The sequence below is a fragment of the Acromyrmex echinatior genome, chromosome 17 (assembly GCF_024713525.1).
Source record: "Acromyrmex echinatior isolate Ae372 chromosome 17, ASM2471352v2, whole genome shotgun sequence".
In the NCBI taxonomy this organism is placed as follows: Eukaryota; Metazoa; Arthropoda; class Insecta; order Hymenoptera; family Formicidae; genus Acromyrmex; species Acromyrmex echinatior.
In genome coordinates this window covers 7,881,062-7,900,384 of record NC_141868.1, presented here as the reverse complement: position 1 = coordinate 7,900,384, position 19,323 = coordinate 7,881,062, and the positions used below count along the sequence as shown (strand labels likewise).

Sequence of the window (19,323 nt, the reverse complement as noted above, 5' to 3'; positions counted from 1 at the left end):
GTTCGATGCCGCTACCGCGCGAGATTGCTGCCGCGCCGGTGATTTATGGATACGGAGCGACTATTTCAACCCTTCCGCCGCAGAGCACGTACTTCAAAATTATATGAGGAAAGTTCTTTCTCTCCAGTACAACGTTTCCGTAATCTCGTTTCATTCCTTCCATTTCTTTTTTTCGCGTATAAAAAATCTTCTCTGCGATCCCCGAGCGTTTCACTGTAACTTTCTTCTCTACTTTGAAGTTGTACAGAGAAATACATTTTTTAATAATATTCATACGCAAAGAAACATTTCCTTCCATTTTTAACGTATATTTGAATGTAATTTTTTCTCTCTTTCTTTAAAATTGGCAAAATGTAATTATTATTAAATATCCGAAAAGAACGATTTTGCTAGAGTATCTAAAACAGGGTATCTGTCACAACTTTAGGTTTCATCCTAAAGTTTCATAATTTTCCTTTCTAGAAAAATTTCTATTTTTATTATTAAACATTTATCATTAGATAGAATTAATAAATAATTATTATTTAGTATTTTCGAAAATAATTAATTTTATAGAGAAACAACAATTTCTTAATAGCTTCGAATGTATTGAGCCGAGGGTGAAACGTAGCAAATCGATGGCAAGAAAAATGCAAGCAAAAGACTCAACAGAAGACGCTCCGAGCGTTAACGACTCAAGTTTCGGGCGGAATTTCGAAGGGAACTTGGAGCTTTGTAACTTCGTTGGGTGTAACCGTGAGCGTGTCTGCGGCAAAGTGGCCACTTTCCACAAAACGACGTTACAGGGGAGCAGGACGATTCGAAGGACGACGACCGCAACGACGAAGAGTCCTACGCGTCTGCGTGCAGTACACGTTCATCGCTCCATAAAAATCCACGTGCCAGCCGAATAGCGTTCATAGACGACACGTGGTGGATCTCGAAGAGAAGCATTAAGAATTTAGCGCGGCGGAAGAAGAGAAAGAATGTAAGCATGGACTATACTTGTTTAAAGGCGATGGCGAAACGTGCCTGAATTTAAATGTTTTTATAGAAGATAGAAGAAAGAGAGATAGGGTTGGAACAGTTGGAAACTTAGAAAATACGAAAAATACGAAGGTCTGCATTCGCACCCCGCTTTTATCGACAAATGCGCGCATTTAAATTAGCATACAGTTTACGTTACATTTTCTAGAATCTCTACAGAAATAAATGCGCGCACTTGTCGATAAAAATAAATACGGGCAAAAGACTTTAGAAAAAGTACGCACAAAAAAGTGTGGAAAATTTTAAAAATCAAAAAATATAGCAAACGTTTAAGAATGTATCAGTATAGTCTTTTAAAAAATAACTGAAACTGAAAATTTATCTTTTCCTTATAGAAACGAATGTTTTATATATATAAATAATACAATTTTATAGTTTAAATAAAAAATTTTCTCATTTTAACTTAATTATATTTTTAAAAACATATTTATACTTCTTACCGAAACAATTTTTTTACTCAGCTTCTACATTGCCGCCAAACTCTTTGTATTACTATTAAATATAATATATAAACGATAATACGAAAAATGATTATAGGTAAATTACCATTTAATTATAGCCATTGCAATCGTGTTTAATATAGTAGTAATAAAAACAATAATTTTCCAACTATACATATTTGTTAACAAAACTCTCTATATAGTCATTATTACTAATATTATGTAGTAATAATATAATTATAATAACGTCTAATTATTTACCAAAAACTTTTTCTTCCATTGTCAGTGTGAAGTGTGAGTACGGAACAAAGACTTTAAAAGAAATGCGTATGACAATTGCAAAAAATTTAGAAAATAAAAAAATGTATCAAACACTTAAGAAAAATGGGGATAAAACAAGCCACATGAAGTCGTAAATCTCAAACAGCCACGGCACTCGTTGACTGCCGTCAATTTTTCGTTCTGCGGCTTCGCTTCCTCTCTTCATTCCACAGTTGTGTTTCCGACAACAAACAGCCTAGCTTGACGACGCATGCATTCGACCCAATATTCAAATGTAACAATAATTACGCGTCGCCAGTGGAGCGAACAAACCCGAAGTTTGCGTAGGCGGGGCTACGCCACGGTTTGGCGGGGATGCGCGCACCTTTCCATCCCTTATCACAACGGGCAGACCCGGGGTTTGTGCGTCCCATTATATCGTGCGACCAGACGCAATTAAGCTTGAGATAGCGGTTATGCCGACTCCGGTGGCGGAAGATCTTCTCCGAGAGAAGAGAGAGAGAGAGAGAGAGAAACCAGAGGAAATTCTGTGCCAGCTGCAAGGAACGGTCTCGATATCCTTCATGGCTCGCGTGTTTCTCTCTCTCCGCATCCCTCAACCCTCCTCGTCCCTTTCACCCCCTGCACGCTTCGCAGTGCGTAGACTCGCCCTGCTCCTGACGCGTGAAACGCCCGGCCACCCCAATATCGTCCGTTTCCACTGCCTCCCGTCCGTCGAGTTCTGTCTCTATCCACTGCCCTGATCGCTTCGACTATCGTTCCGGGATCTCCTACCCTCCTCACGCAACGTTCGACCGATATCTCTACCACCCGGATACATCATTCGGAAAATTTGGGAAACAATGGTTCGGTGTGTTTAGCGTGTAAAATTACGTTTAACTGCAAACTGCAAATTGATTTCTGAAGATTACGTTTCATCGCGCATGGAGTATGCGAATTATTGACACGTTTATGAAAGCGTGATTCTGATTAAGGTAGAAATTTAAATCGTTCGGGAAACCCTATATATATAGAACATGACAATTTTCAAAATATAAAATATGATTTAAAGATGTACAATTTCTGCAAAAAAAAATTAAATTTGGAAGTATGTTTAATATTCACACTTGAAATAAATTATATACATATAAAAATTGTGTGAATAAAATTATATTTTTGTTTAATAACATATTTTTATAGTTTACTTATTTTATTTATTTTTTTTTATTGTTATTTTTATTGTAAAAAATTAAAATTTCAAAAATGATAAAAAATTTACATTTTTCTTTTATAAGTAGGTACTTTAAATATTCAAAATAATTTATGCAAAGTTTCATTGCGATTCACTGATTAGTTACAAAGATATGGAACAAATAAATATTTTGTTTATTTACTGAATAACTAGTTCATGCATCCCCATGTAACTTTACGTAAATAATCTTAAATACATGTATTTATGTTAAAAAACTGAGTATCATTTATTTTATAATTTCATTTTATATTTTATGTTTTTATTAAAGCACAGATTTAAAAAATACTATTTATTAAAATAACTTATGATCCAGATAGTAAACTGTCATCAAATTTGTCGTATTATTTTTAAACGTGATTTAGAATAATTTATAATTTTTTCATAATTTTGTTATTTTGAAAATATGCATAAAACATCCTTAAATATTAATTTCTTATTATATAACAATAGGAGAATGAATAACATTTGGATATTTTTAAGTAACAATGTAAATAACAATGTAATAATTCGTGGCTCATTCTATATAACAACAATTATGTAATAAGAGGATAACAGAGGATCGAAAGGGATTTCGCAAAAATTGTATTAAATGCGTGAAACAATTTATAAGTCAAGAAAGACTAGAATTTATCAACAAATGTACGAAATTTCGACTTTACATGCCTTTGCTGCACAATATTCTTTTTAAACAATTAGTGGACCAAATCATTGTTAATCCGGTTTTCAGTTTTTCATAAAACAGTCGCTGAGATTATTCGTAATATCGCATGCAGCTATCCGCCCGTGCTCTTTTCTATCTTCTCCCCCTTATGCTTTGTCTGACCGACACGCAGCATATCTACTGCCAGCTGCGGCTGACTATACACAGAGTCGTGCTACTCGCGACGGGCTACATGACGCTCGGAAAAATAAAACACGAAGATCAATCCCACGAGAACTTTTAACTACCATTGAAACAAACGAATAAAAATTATCTTTAAAAAAGGTACAAACAGAAAAAATAATGCGAACTGCAAACTCAAATCTTCGTTCTCAAAGTACTATTATCGTACAAATTTCTTATCTTAAAATGTATTCGGGAAAAAGAGAGAGTTCGGAAAGAAGAGTATAAGAGTCAAATATTGTGTTGAGGAAGCAATTTGACACAGCAATGTAAATTATTATTAATTCTGCTGACCCTACATGCATTTATTAATGCAATTAAGTTAAATTAATAATCCAAAATCGCGTACGCATATTAAACTTGTTTAAAGCCAAGAATTTTAATTTTCCAGAAAATTTTTCTGACTTTTTCCTGATTTTCCTGTTTACTATTTCCAATTTACTTGAATTTTGTGGCAAATCTATCCAGATAACATGAAAAGCTCAAAAAGAAATCAAAAAGAATTCAGTCGTATGTCATCAATTTTCCTTTCCAGAATTCTTTTTCTGAAAAATTCTGAAGAATTCTTTTTGCATATGATAATAAACTCAGAATTGCTGACACACGACTGAATTCTTATTGAATTCTCTGTACACGGAAAAAAAAGTTTGGTTGAATTAACTAGAATTCTAGTAGAAAATGAACGATCCAGAATTCTGGTTAAGTGTACTAGATTTCTGGTTAAATCTAAACGTCGGTTATTTCAACTAGAATTTTAATATATTTAACTGGAAATCTTGTAGATTGTTCATCATTTGATTCTTCATCAGTATTCTAGTTAATTCAACCATACATTTTTTCTACGTGCTATCTTAATGTAGTGTGATTGTTATTTAAAAATTTTGTACCTTTTTTAAAGCTGTTCTCACCTCATGAGTGGTGAGAAATAAACTTATTTGGCAAAAAGGAAAGATCGAGCGGATTTCCTTGATCGTCCCACTGTCGGAAAAGCTAGAGGGAGCGGAAGAAGGCCGGCGGAGTAAGGAAAATCTGGGGTGACGATATTGGCAATTTCGCTGTCGCATTTTCATTTCGCCTCGCGCTAACATCGTGAGCTACGAATTTTCGCGACTCCCCTTCGCGGCTGAACGGAAGAGCGGTTTAAGGTAAAGGAACGGAAAGGGGTTGGCGGAGAGGAGGGAACAGTGAAAACAGATTTCCCCGAGTGTCGCCTGTGCTTCCTGCACGAATTTCCATAGACGTAATCGCGTGTAGATCGAGACCGATGTGTTTCCGTCGCAACTCCATCCCATCAGTTCTCGCGAAATTTCGCGCAAAGATTACGACGATGTGCGCGAAATTCGACATTGCATATTCGAAAATATACAATATGTAGGTCTAAAATTTTCACACAAATATTCTTTATTAAAATTTTTACCTCAGGGTTGAAGTAAAATAGAGCTGACAATTCAAAAGATGTTATAACATTAAACGTCGAATTTTTAATAATGTCATTTAAATTAATTTCATATTTTTTACATTAATCTCCACGTAATAATTTTGACATATTTTCATTTTTGTAATTATCGAGGATAACTCAAAAGCAAGAGATCGAAACATCTAATTAAATTTGTTGTTTAATAAAGAATTTGAATTCACACATAAACATCTAATAGTTTTGACTCTAACTGATATTTACACTTTTTTGATTTATATTCTTTAAAACTGTATATTATTCTTGTTTTTTATCCCATTTCCGTCATTCACCCTTAAATATAATTTCAAATTTAATGCAACAGAATTCCGATTTGATGAAACGTTAATTCTGCATTTATTATTATAAATTTTGTATCAAACGATATCGCAATAGATTTAACTTGCACAAATAGAAGCATCATGAATTTTCGTCAAATAACTCATGATACGTTCGTTATTAAACGTGGTTTGTACAGAAACGTAAGAAAATGTTTAACGAGATGTTTGTACGACTCGCTATTTGCGGAGCACTCCTTACTGCCGCTTCTCTCGCAGAAGACTTCCGGCGTGGAATTAAAGTTGCAGCAAGTGTGGCTCTCGACAGCCGGCGCGCGAAAAGCGGATAAGTGCGAAGCATACCCGGATATATCTACATACATGGAATTGAAGTCCGATATACGTTCTCGGTTGGTGACAAATCGATCGAACGAAATATCTTTCATTTTGTGAATAATCTCTCGCACTCTGAATTGTAAAGTTCGTGCCCCTAAATTGGTATAAAGCAACGAAAAATAAATATTAAAGAGTTAAAGAGTTATAGACGATAGACATTAAAATAATGTCTGACAAAATAACATTAACTCCTAAGATACATATTATATTTATTTTATTAGAAAACAATTGGCTGCTATTTGTTTTTAACAGAGTTGCCACAAATTCCTCATCCTAAAATTTTATGGAAACCGTTAAACATTTTGTTTAGTAGAGTTTAATATAGCAATCAAATTATTATTAATGTTGCCGATATCGCTCGCATTTTTAATTGTTAAGTTGATATAGTATTACGAAACTGCACTGTTAGAAACATTCTTAAATTTCATTAATTTTTAAATTACACAATTTGGACTTAATTTCAACATTACATTAAATTTAATGTATTTGTTCATGAAAATTTATGAAATTTAACTACTTTTCAAATTTTATTAAAAGCACTAAAATTTTATTAAAAGTACATTAAATTTCATAAATTCATTACATTTAAGTAACTACTGAAACTTAATTTTCAATCAAATCATTCATCACTTTTAATTTCGTTCATAATCACCAGTTTAATTTACATGTAAAGGAAACTCATAGTTATATTTCTAACAGTGTACATAGGTATGATGTATGTATATTAAACTTCTTTAAAGCTAAAAGTTTTAATTTTGCAGAAAATTTTACAAAATTCCCTGACTATATTTCCTTATTAACCAAAACCGTTTTCAATTTCCCTAACAATTCCTTGACTTTCCGTTTTGTGGCAACCTTAATTAAAAGTAAATAGGCCTTCTTATTAATAAAACAAGTAGTAAAAAAATGTATAATATTTCTCAGGTTCATATTATTTTGTCTATCACTTGTATTTATTAATATATGTTCACTAAAATCAGGGTTATTGTTTGATAATCAATAAATGTATTTAGAAAAGTATAGATTCACCCCTCCTAACATAGAAAACAAAAGAGGTGCTCGTAGAATCTCGAAAAATCGCAAATTTAACGAATCGCCCGCCGCAATTTGTGTTATATTTAATCGATGGCGTTTAAAAAAAATGTGATACCAATACATATATAATTCAGACCTCGATAATTTAATGCAATTATGCGCCGCTATCCCCTTCGTATTCCTTCTCTCATAGTGGCGAACGCCAAGCGAGGTTTAGGGGCGGATTTCAACGGCCGTCTGTCCTCCGCCCTCTTCTCTCTTGTTTCACGGTGGTGCGAGCGCGCGTTAATTCCCATTCGTTGCGCGTTTACATTATTATTAAAGCGCGTTTACACGGTCGGCTGCGTCGACGCCGCTGCCGTAGAATTTTAATCCGCGATTCTGCGCCGCGGCGCCGAAAAACGCGACTATTAATCTTACAGCGATCGCTCTCTTCATGGCGTATTTAAATTCCTCCCCGTCCCATTCTTCATATCGGTTCATGAATAACGTAAGTTTATTGTGTTTTAATCCAAACATCTTTTGTAGATACGAATCGCACAAAAGGCAGTTTATTTCGGCTTCGACAAATGCCTGAACAAAGTCTTTGAATTGTGCATAGTAATTTGCGAAACATATGTCTGATTATTAAAAATTTAATCAGAAATTCTTCATTTTGCGGAAATGAACGATGTCTGAAATTAGAATCCATGAGATTTTTTTGTTGTATTTTGTGAATTGTTACGTTTACGAATATTCGAGTGAATTGAACGGCTATTACATGGAAATTACATTGATTATGTAAAATTATTGAAAGTTATACGGAATTTCTCGTTAATTATTAACGGATTTATGTAAATTTTGTGCACAATGCTTGTTTGAAATAATTATTAATATAACATACTCTCTATGATATTCATGTCTCTATATTTTTATTTCATTTTTCACGCGTCACATTATTTCCAATATATTCTTTATTTAATATATAATGGTAATAATGGTAAAAAACCGTTAATATACGTTTTTAAAATATATATAATATATTGTACCTATTTCGCGCTTTTAATTTTTGTTGATAGTCTCTGAAATTATCTCCAACAAAATACGGCAATTAATTTTATGTGCGAGTCGCCAAATAAACGATTGAAGAAGATTTGAAGAATAATACAATTAATACAGCACGGACGAAACACACTCGAGCAATTACACAACAAATTGCAGCAGACTGCGCGAACACGATAAACAACAATTTCTACGTTGCGAGACGTGCGTTATTTGTAAAATAAAATAGCTAATTCAGGACGCGCTAATTAATTATGCTCGAAACAACGGGGGTTATAGCATCCTCGCGAGCGTACAAATTTTCATAGTATGCAAAATTGCAAATAACTCGATCTGAATTTATTAATTCGATTAATTGAATGTCCCGTTTCCGAGTCGATGATAGTCTCTCCTCCCCTCTCTTTCTTCCTCTCTCTCACTCTTCCCCCCTCCCCTCTCTCTCTCTCTTACACATTAATGCGTTATTACCGCAGGCGTAATTCGCCGTAAATTATCTCATCGAAAATTATCTTTGCCGAAACGGTCGCTGCACGTTTGCCGGTAATTGTTATTGCAAAGGATAACTACAATCAGTCCATTTCTCGTGTCAAGATTTGAATCCGATTTAATGCGCGCGTTAAAATCAATAAACCATAGATACTCTAGAATAATTACTGCTTTTAATCATTCAATATTTACGTAAATGTTTAATCTTTAGAAGACGAAGATCCATTTTTAAAAACTTAACTTGAATACATTAAAGAAAATATTAAATTTTAAATAAATATTTCTTTAAACAGTTCTAAGTAAATATTTACAAAATGTAAACATATATTTATTTCATATAAAATCATTAATTTAACTTACTAATCTTTAATTTTTTATTGAGTAAATATTTATTTACTCTTATTGTTAGTACTATTAAAAAATATTAAGATTTAATAAATTTTTTTTTAGTGTAAAATTTGTTATTGTTGCGTTTCGTGGTATTTCTTGTCTCAAAATATAACATTGTTTCTGCATCATTATAGTGACTTTCTTCGTTTTTTAAGGTTAATATAAAAATTATACGTATATATAATATTTTATTTTAGAAAAGATTATTTTGCGTAGCAAATGGTGACCAAAATCGAGAAAAGAACCAAAAGATCTAAACATCAATACGATAAAATCACCGAAAATCTCTGATAAAGAATCCACCTTGACTGATCAGATTCCGCTCTTCTCCCCGAACAAATAAAAACTTTACTCGGTCGTTGGCACTTGGAAAGCTTCCTAAGTCTGCACCTTAGCCTGCTTTAAGAGGCTCGCAAGCTTCGTACGCGGGTCGCCGACCTGAGCTTAATACGTACACTTATCACGCTGCAATGATCTTGTTAGCAACTTTCGTTCATCGGCGTCTGGAGGCGGAAAGACGGAAGGGTGGTAGGAGCTTTCGAGCTTAGAGATGGTTAAACGCGCTTTATTGGCTTTGGAAGCCTCGGTAAAGCTCACCTCGTTCCAGAGCAATGCAAACTTCGACTCTCGAGAACGAGAACTGCTTTATTTGTCGTCTTGTTTCGAAGAAATGAATCGAACGCAAAATCGATCAATTATTCAACAAAATAAAGAAAATATATACTATCTATATTTAAAAAAAAAAAAAGTTTTTCTTAAAAAATATTTAAATGTCTTCGAAAGAGTGAAACAATCGGATTTCTTCACTTATTCAAATTTCGTGTTTTTACTTATTATGCATGTAAAGAAATACTTTTGCTAAAGTATCTAAAAATTTAACTAGATATAAATTGAGAAAATAATTAAAATAAAGTAGCTGTTTCGAGTCTTGACTCTGATTAGAAAGTTTCTGATTCAGTCGAACGCTGAATGAAATGAGTTTTGTTTCGTGTTCTCCAATTAAAATTAATCAATTTGAAGTTCTCACTTACCCACATCCTTCGAACCACCCCATGTTCCCAGCTGAGCTTGTCGGGCTAATCGGGACAAAGCGTCGACATAAACTCGCGACGCCGCCGCAGCTCCTGAAAAGGTAGTTATTGTTAGTTATGATTTCGTGTTGGCGTTAATGTAGATTGATTCATTAATTTACATTAATATCTGTTTATAAATTCATAAATTGTAATCAATCTTTTATTAATTTAAAAACATTAATAAATCTTATTTTAATATCTTTAAATGAATATTTCAAATAGTTTGTGCCAACACAATGCGATTTCAACGCAGATGAACTGATATTTGCAGGGAGTAATGCGTAAGTAAAGGGACTAAAAAACATGCTCATGCGTTTCTTTCTTTATGTTCGATTGGAGAGACATAAACGAGATACGCTCCCCGAACAAGCGTCAATATAATAAAAAGACCGAAGCTACTCTCGTGGTTATCAATGGAAAACGTTCCTCGTTCAGGCCTGCTCTCGTTAGAGGTTATGGGGTAGAAAAATTGGGACAATCCGGGAAAGAAGTGGGAAAGACAAGCGGTGGCAAAACGAGACGGGGGAAAGCAGTGGTAGGTATATCGGTGGAAATTGTGTGTTCCACCCCCGCGGGCAAATCCCTCATAAATAGCGGGCTTGTACGCTACCTAACGGACTTGAAGGACGAAAGAAAAGAGAGAAAAAGAGGGTGAATGACGTAGGAAGGGAAGGGGTGGCTAGTCGGACAAGAAACCGTGCGTGCTGTATCTCTGGAGAAACTCGCAGAGAGGCTGTAGGGTCGTTTTATGGACCGCGCCTTCCCGTCGCGATCATCCCCTTTCGTTTCCAACCCCTTTCTCTCCCTTTCGAGAAATCGAGCTGTACTCGAAATGCATTTGTTTCATTAAAGCCTAGCAAGAATTCTAGTTATTCGCCAAGTGCAAGTGGGGTTATATATCTGCGAGGGTCCCAAAATTAATTCAAACCTCTGCAAATGTATATTAAAATTTTTTTTATGTAATTTTTTTAATCAAGAGATTTAAATTCTACCTAAAAGTTTTACGAAATAGTTTCAATAATGGTTCCAATGCAGGATTGGGAAAGTTATTTTGTAAAAGTAAATAGTTATAGTTTTTTTTTTCTTGAAAGTTTACAGGGGACAATAGTAACGTTAATATTTCTTAGACTATAATAAATATGTGTATGCGACTGCATAAAATTCTGTAGACAAATCGGCATTGAATCGTTCGTCACTGGTTCTCGCGAAACGTGCACGAGTGCAGAAGCAGAAATTTCTTTTTTCTTGCATCAAGTAAATTTTATTGCACAAAATCTAAAAATTCTGTTTATAACGAAGATATAATGTATTACCTTATGTTTTAATAATTATCTGCGTTGATAGTTTGTATATTTGAGTTGATTTTTGTTTAGGTTTTTATTTTAAAAATTTACAATAAATCATAAAATACCATTAGAGAACAATAGTAACATGTCTGGGATTAGTTGTAACGTTACAATTGTCCCCAAACTTACTTGATTTTATTTTAGTATTATTTTGTACAATATTTGTATTTTTCTTCATAGAATGTTGCGTTAATTAACGAGAAAACGCAAGATAGATAAAAGAAAAATTATATAAAAGAAGTGTCTTTATACAAATAGACATTTAAAGAGGTTATAAAGAACCTGTTATCCATTCGTGTAGCTGTAAGAAAGAATATGACTTATTTAATTATGTATTTCTGGCAAATGTGATACAATCCCTCTCTACTGTTATCTACGGGGGTGGAACGGTTGTGACAAAATTTTTCATTGTCTTTAAATAAACATAATTTTTTTCTAGTTATATAAAAAAATTAAATCAAAGAAAATTTTGTAGCTAAATAAATTCTAAAGATGCATATTTTTTAAATGTGAATATTATATTTTAACTGTTATAACACTTCAAAGTCAAAATGTTGCTTTTGTCCCCGGTCTCTTCTACTAAAATCCTATTAGCTATTAAATCCTTGGTACAGACATTTACGTTATTTACAAAGTGTGATAATTATCAGGGAGTTAAAGAGATATATATATATTAATCATAAATTGTTTACTGAACACTTCATTCTGGTCAATCAATATTTTGACGAATAAGTTTAAAATACAAAAAATAACTATTAATTATTATTAAAATATAATTTAAGTTGTAGTCGTAATGTTGTAAGTGCACTGGCATAATATGTCAGTGTACTTAAAAATATTTTTAAGACTGTTATTTGTTTTATGATAATTTTCAAAAATTCAGAATATATTTGACAAGTCTGATGCGAAAGGATTAATAACACCGCAATTTAATTTTCGTTTCGGAGAGAAGGCCTGTCATCCTCAATTAAAGTTCCCAAAACGGAAAATTTCAGCCTGTTTCGCGTGGCGAAACGTTAAGTTTCCCCTCAGCGGTAGATCGCAAATACAAGGAACGGCAAGGGATGAGGGTACAAGAGTGAATTTATGCTTCATTCGTACACGTTAGGTATACACGAGGAAGAAACGAGTGGAGCGTAAATTATGGCACTCTTGAAGCTCCACCTCTTCCTTCTTCTCTCTCTCTCTCTCTCTCTCTCTCGTCGGCCTCCTCCCCCGCACCGTCCACCGACCTCAAATACAGTGCTCGTTTCCGGAGGACGGCTTTTATTTATTGTTTCATACTACTGAACACGCGCCATTCTTCGGTGCGAGAAAGTTTATTTAAAAAAAATTATATACATGATACTCCCTTTTTTTAGTCAGCCCCAGTTTTCATACAGCTGAGGTGACTCATTTGATGATTTTTTTATTCCTATGATAATTGGGGGCTTGTAACTTTTCCATTAAGTTCTACGTGTGTGCGGAACGTTAAAAAAATTTAAAAGCATGTTATTTCATTAATATGAAATTGAAATTCCCTTGGGTATTGTTTCAAAGTTTCCAAGTCACGAACAATTGGAATTAAAAAATCATGATTTAAACTTCAGGAATGGCCATAAAAGCAGCATTGTTCTCTTCATTATTCATAATTATATACGCCGTGTTTATCACTCACGTACACGTTATTATACTATATTTATCATAATTACCTTTGTAAAAAAAATATCAAAATGGAGTAATAATAGTAGCTAGAATATGTGCCCGATTTCGCCTAGTAATAATTTTGCCGCGGACTGCGCTTCATATCCGAGTTTTACGATACAGAATTTTGCGACGACATCGAAACTCGCACGTCGACAGCTGTCGCCGCCATTTTTCGCGTATGTTTCGTTGCAGCCTCCAGCGAGACATACGTGAACCAAAAAAAGAAGAGCGAAAAAGAAAAATACGATTTCCCTTGTATTCGTTTCTTCTTTTCTATTTTTTATTGCGGGACAAAGTCTGCGAGGAAATTTAACAGCGCGGGAGATTTAACTGCAGTTTCCCACGTTGTCAATTTCGATTATCGTCAATCATTTTCATTATTCCATTTCTCTCTAATGTCCCGCAAATAAACTGTTACATAAATTGGAAAAATATTTTCCGTAAAATTTTCACAAAATTTTTTATGTATTTGTTAATCAATTGAAATTTGAAATTTGTAGGAAATTTATCGTGGCTTCGTCAATTCTATCGTTTACATTATTATTTAATATTAATTTGAATATGCTCTAAACATATACAGTGTGACAAAAAAGTTGGTAATTAATAAGATATCAAAGTTTTAATAGAATATAACTAAGTTAATAAGATGTAATTAACACTATACAGAGTTTGTTTTTTTAATATACGTTACTATTCGGGTAGCAAACTAATGTCAAAATGATGACAAATAATGTTAGATATTTTGCTACCAGGAATTGATAAATACAAAAAAATTTATGACCAAACATTTTTGTCATCCCGCAAATATCGAAATACAGATTAAGTTGCAAATTTCTACAAATATTTTAATTAAGTGTTATATTTCCATAATTATTCTAATTCTTATATTTTTACAATTAATAAACATATTATTCAATAACATTTCATCTCTACTTTTATATTATTTCGTATATTATGTGTATCAGCATATACAATAGTTATTCTCAATTCGCAGGAAATTCTGCGTTGGAATTCCATGTGCAAATATTCCGAGTTTCAAGCACCCCAAGTAGCCAGCATATTATTAAAACGACGAATATCGAACATCGCGGAATACGCGGTATAAACGTAAGCAGAAATATCCAGTGCTTCACACCATCCCCCTTGTCGCTCGGGAATGCGTAAACCGTTTGGAACATAACTGGATGGTGGAGTCGATGGTGGAAATGCTGACTCGCCCATCCCCTTGTTTGCGGCTGTTTCAGCAACCCCCGAGCGACTCCGGGGATTGGAAACAGGCCGAGTTCGTCATCGGCGACGCACCCCATTGTCCAACGGTCATCCCTCGTCTTCCCCCAGTTGTCGGCAAACTTCGGACTGTCCTGTATCAACCCTTCACCGCAACGTTCCTCATCCAGCCCGTCTCGGAGACATCTCGATATCGATATACATGGTATATCGGGTTATATCAGGTTCGCAGAGAGCCCGCACTCGCTTTCGCCGACGGGAATTCAAGACACAGTGCTATACTGTTCGTATCTGAAGATATGAACAGTATTGGATATTCAGATTCATGGGCATTGCCAGAGAAATCAGAATATTCGCAGCTTCAAACATTTTGAAACTTGACCATAGCATTCTCCAAGAATATAGAATTAGAATTTCGAAAGTAATTTTTAGACGTCATTACATTTTTAGAATTCGTTACATTCTTAGACGTGTCTTAAACAGTTAAGAACATTCGATACATTTTGACGATTTTTAAATTTCATCACATGTTTCGTACAAATCTTTTCTAAATGATTATATAACTGTAGATTGCGCACCTCTTATCGCGCAATCCAAAGTAGCCCCCTTAAATCTGTATTATATTTTAAAAAATATGACGTTTTGAGCGTAGAATTTCTTCCCAGAAAGACATCTTTTGTTATATTCAAAAAGATCGATTTCTTTTTTTAAACAATTAAAATTTACTTTTATGTATTAAAATTAACATTTCTAATTAAAGCGGAAATTAGATAAGAATAAATCAAATAAAAAAAAAGAATTCTATTTTCGATAGAAGCGGATCTCAGTGCTTAATAATATTCACATAGATAGATTAACAAATATCTTCTTTCAATTCTAAATTACAGGTTCAAACCTTGACTAAGATGATATTTTTCGCAATAATTATTCTGCAGTGTTTTTAAGATACTTATTTCCATCGTTATTAAATTGGCGATCAATGTACAATAATTTGTGATGTTATTTCCAGCTTCAGTTTATGATGCGTTTCAAGTCCGACAAATCAAATCGATACTCAGTTTACAAAACAGAAGAATGTATTTGTAAATTCATATATGATTATAATATATTATTAAGCAGCAAGATATTGCCTCGACCAAAAATAGAATTAGTTACCTAATATTTCCAGACTCGTAAAAATCAGTTGAATTATCGCTGCATTAGAAACTTTCCACAAATTTGCTTTAAATTGTAATTATTTTCCGAAAGTCCAACGAGGCGGGCAGAAGGAACTCCAAAATGCTTAACGCGTAATTAAGGAGCTGCTTTGAAGGATGGCTTCTTAGCTCGGTGCGTCGTTTATCAGTGCTTGCGAGCTTGCTTAGAAGGTACAGAGATAATAAATGAACGGCGGGAGTTTCTAAGCGGCTTAATTGCTTATGAGGGTGTTTACCAGGGCTCTTAGACCGGCTTCGCCAAACGCAACAGGCGCGAGTGAGTACTATCAAGATTTCGCGCGGTATTAATGTAGATTAATGAAAAACTTCATTGCCATTTTGGCTGCAACTTTTCCTATTTCTTCGCCGACAGTTCCCACGAGCTATCGGCGATTATTAATGGACTCACGTCTTGACTTTCGCGTCCAATCGCTTTTTTTTTTATCGAGATCTACACTTAAATGGAATTTTTTGCTCATTATAAACTTCGGAGAACTTTGATTCTTTCGCTTTATATTTTTACTTATGCAGGTTAGATGTAATTCTTAAGACGCAACAAGATGTAAACTTACAAATTTTATTATCGATATCTCATAGTTATCATAAAATCTTATAGTTTTTAGTATCAATAAAGTACTCGTAAATAAATGAGAAAATTGGAACAAGGAATTTTTATCAATGTTTTATTTAAAAATTTTTAAGAGTAACTCTAAAATGCTATCAACCAATAAGTATGCCTGCAATTATCATTAGAAGGTCCAATCTGCCATGTTAAAAGTTAGAATAACAGAGATTTAAGCTTTTAAAAATTCTATTCGTTTTTTTATATATTATTTTGTACTCCTTGTAGTCAGTATTGTAACAGAGACTGTGATAAGTGATTTCAATTTTTTTTTTATATAGTTTTGTATTGTGTTTTATAGTTACGTATTTTATTTAAGTATTTAAGTATGTGAGGAGACGTACCACACAATAAGATTAACGATACTTCGTATCGTTTCAAAATTGAATTTAATAACGTGCTTATTTTTTTCTTTCCCTTTCAATTAATCATTAGGTTTTATAAAAGTCTAGATTACAAATATTTTGTGATTAAAAGTGTAAAATATATAAAAAGCTTATGTTACATTAATTAGAGTGATCTATTTTCTTGTACATGAAATATCGATAGTAATAGTGTATTGATAACGATTCCAGGGAAGCATTAAAGGATTCTGTTGCTATGCACAATACGTTAATCAGAAATGCAGAGAACAAAAGATTATCTACCATTAAAAAAATAAAATAAAATAAAATATAAATAATGTACACAAACAATACATAAATAAATGTAAATAAATAATGCAAAATAACGTAAGCGGTTCAATGATATAAATACGATATCATCCACTTCTTCGTCCCTTGTTATTTCTAAATTCGCCATTCGCACCCTCTTGGCAGACGAGAGTCCTTAGCAAGCGGCGTAAATGTCTTTTCACCCTTACCATCTTCGCAGCGGTATCCCGAGGGGTAGTTTTAATATGAGTCTCGCAGTGCTTAACGACGCCGACGTCGACGCCATAGCTGGATGCCACGTCGGAAAATGCAATGGAATGACACAAGGTCCATGGCAACTCCTGAATTCCAGTCATCTTCCCTTTTCAACGGATCCAATCGAACACTATATCGAGTATTATATTGTACATTCGAACGTATATCATACGTAAGAATAATCTATTTAGTCATTATCGTATCAGATAGTAACAGTCAGCCTTACCGTTACATAACTTTCAAAAAATTCTTTCTGCAAGATTCGATCTGTACAGATTATCTCAAGTTTTAATATAGTAACTATGTATTACGTATTATCATTATCTGACTGGTATACTATCTCTTATATTTTACACGATTTTATAATAGATTTGATAAAGTATTTTTTCTTAAGAAATGATAACTGCGATCATGTTGAATATCATGAAATTCTGAACAATCGGTAAATCGCTTGCAAATAATTTATGATCTCCGTGAGACATTCATCAATATCGCTATGTAAATTGGATAACTTTTATCTATAATGATTTTTCTATAACGATGAAAATGAATTTTATGAATTTTGTTTTATCTGAGGATGGCTCAATCCAAGAACCGAAACATGTAATGGAATGTGTTATTTATAGAATTTTTATGCATTTTATATATTATAGTTTTTGCATTGATAACTAATTACATTGATTCTTATGGCTAAAAATTAAAAATTAAGACTTAATAAAATTCATTCATAAATTTCTTAATCTTTAATTTTATCTTTAAATAATTCTTAAACTGTGAAAAAACGGATGTAAATCGTTTTTTAATTAATAATGTTCATTAATTTAAAGATCCCTTTTAGAGACATATATTAACATATCTTTCTGCCATTTTTTTATCTAAAATTCTAACGCAAAAAAAATCAAAATTTCTACATTTTCTAGATACGTCGCAAATGTTGATGATAAAACTATAAATCTTAGGTTTCAATATAATATTTACATATGTATTTATTATAATGCATTGCACACAAAATACCATAATTTTTTAGTCTGCATGAATGATAAGAAATGTAAAATTTGGAAGATAACAATTAATAGATTACATTAAAGTTACTAGATATACAAAGTACTATAATTTATTTGATATTCTGGCTTCATAATTCTGGCTTATTCAAAACTGAGTACAATTATCTTAACCTTTATCAAGTTAAAATAATAGCACTAAATTACACAGTGTTGCAATATTCGACATCATTTTGGCTCCAAATATTAAAAGCAATTGGGATTGCAGTGCTTTGTATATCTAAGATTCATTCAAGGAGACGATATTAATACTATTTACGTTCGTCTGTCTGTATTTAATAAACGATAAAGATAGAATGACACAAATAGCACTATAGCGTCTTCGCGCGAACGCAATTCCCTAGTGACTTTAATGTAATTAGTTTGAAGCGACATGCAGCTCCGGTATTTTAAGAATCAAAAGCACGAAATAAAAGTGTATTCGCGTAATTATGAACGTTGCAAAAGACGCGCGAAAGATCTAAAAGGGGCAAAATTAATTTTTATAAAAGATAAGAAAGAGAGAGAAAAATAGGAAAAAATGAAACGTGAAGCGACGAAGCGGCGATCTGGCGACGTCGCCATTTTACATTCCGGAAGTGAATACCGCGGCGCGAGCGATAATCGTGAATTAAGAGGCGCCGGCTAATCGACATACCCACCCTTTCAATTTTCACCCCTTAGCTTAGTAAAACAACGCCCTCGCCGTGTCGCGAGAAGGAGAGACCGGGAGTGAAAGAGAGAAAGAGAGAGCGATTGTCTCTAGTGATTACGGTTTCCCGAGTTGTTTGCATTTAGGAAGCCATCAACGCTTAATCGCATTCCTTCCCGCCTCGGGAAATTGCAGTTTTCGGCGACGAAAACGGAGAAGCGAAAAGAGCAAGGCGAGGAGGATGGGATTGTAACGGTGTTGTAACGTTTACAAAAATGCTCTTTTACATCGGCTAGTCCTCGCGGCCGGCGTGTAAAAAGTAAGCGTCGCGATGCTGAATTCCGTTGGCGTGATTGCGCGATAAATGCAATACAAAGTTCGTTAAATATTTTCGCCAGGCTGAGCTGACGAGGGAATTCGACCCTCTCGCATCCCCTTTTTACCAAAATTCGCGGCAATAAATTGTAGTGACAGCACGCGCGCCATAAATATAAATAAAAATGATAGCAAAATAATCCAGATAAGACAACGCAAAAATTTAAATTTCATATCAAGTAATCTAATACCGGAGGGGGGGAAGGGTGTTTTTTACCAGAGCACCCAGTATATCAAGCGAGCGCACCAGTTAAAAG

The 19,323-nt window shown here is 33.6% G+C and overlaps 1 protein-coding gene across 3 annotated transcripts in view; it reads right to left on the bottom strand.

The window, feature by feature from the left end:
- IRSp53 (Insulin receptor substrate 53 kDa) overlaps window positions 1-19,323 on the bottom strand; it is a 128,216-nt gene that overhangs the window by 40,245 nt on the left and 68,648 nt on the right. For all 3 annotated transcript variants that reach the window (XM_011067830.2, XM_011067833.2, XM_011067832.2), the window contains one exon: window positions 9,973-10,065. In XM_011067830.2, the coding sequence (XP_011066132.2) occupies window positions 9,973-10,065 (93 nt within the window). The remainder of the gene's footprint in view (window positions 1-9,972; window positions 10,066-19,323) is intronic.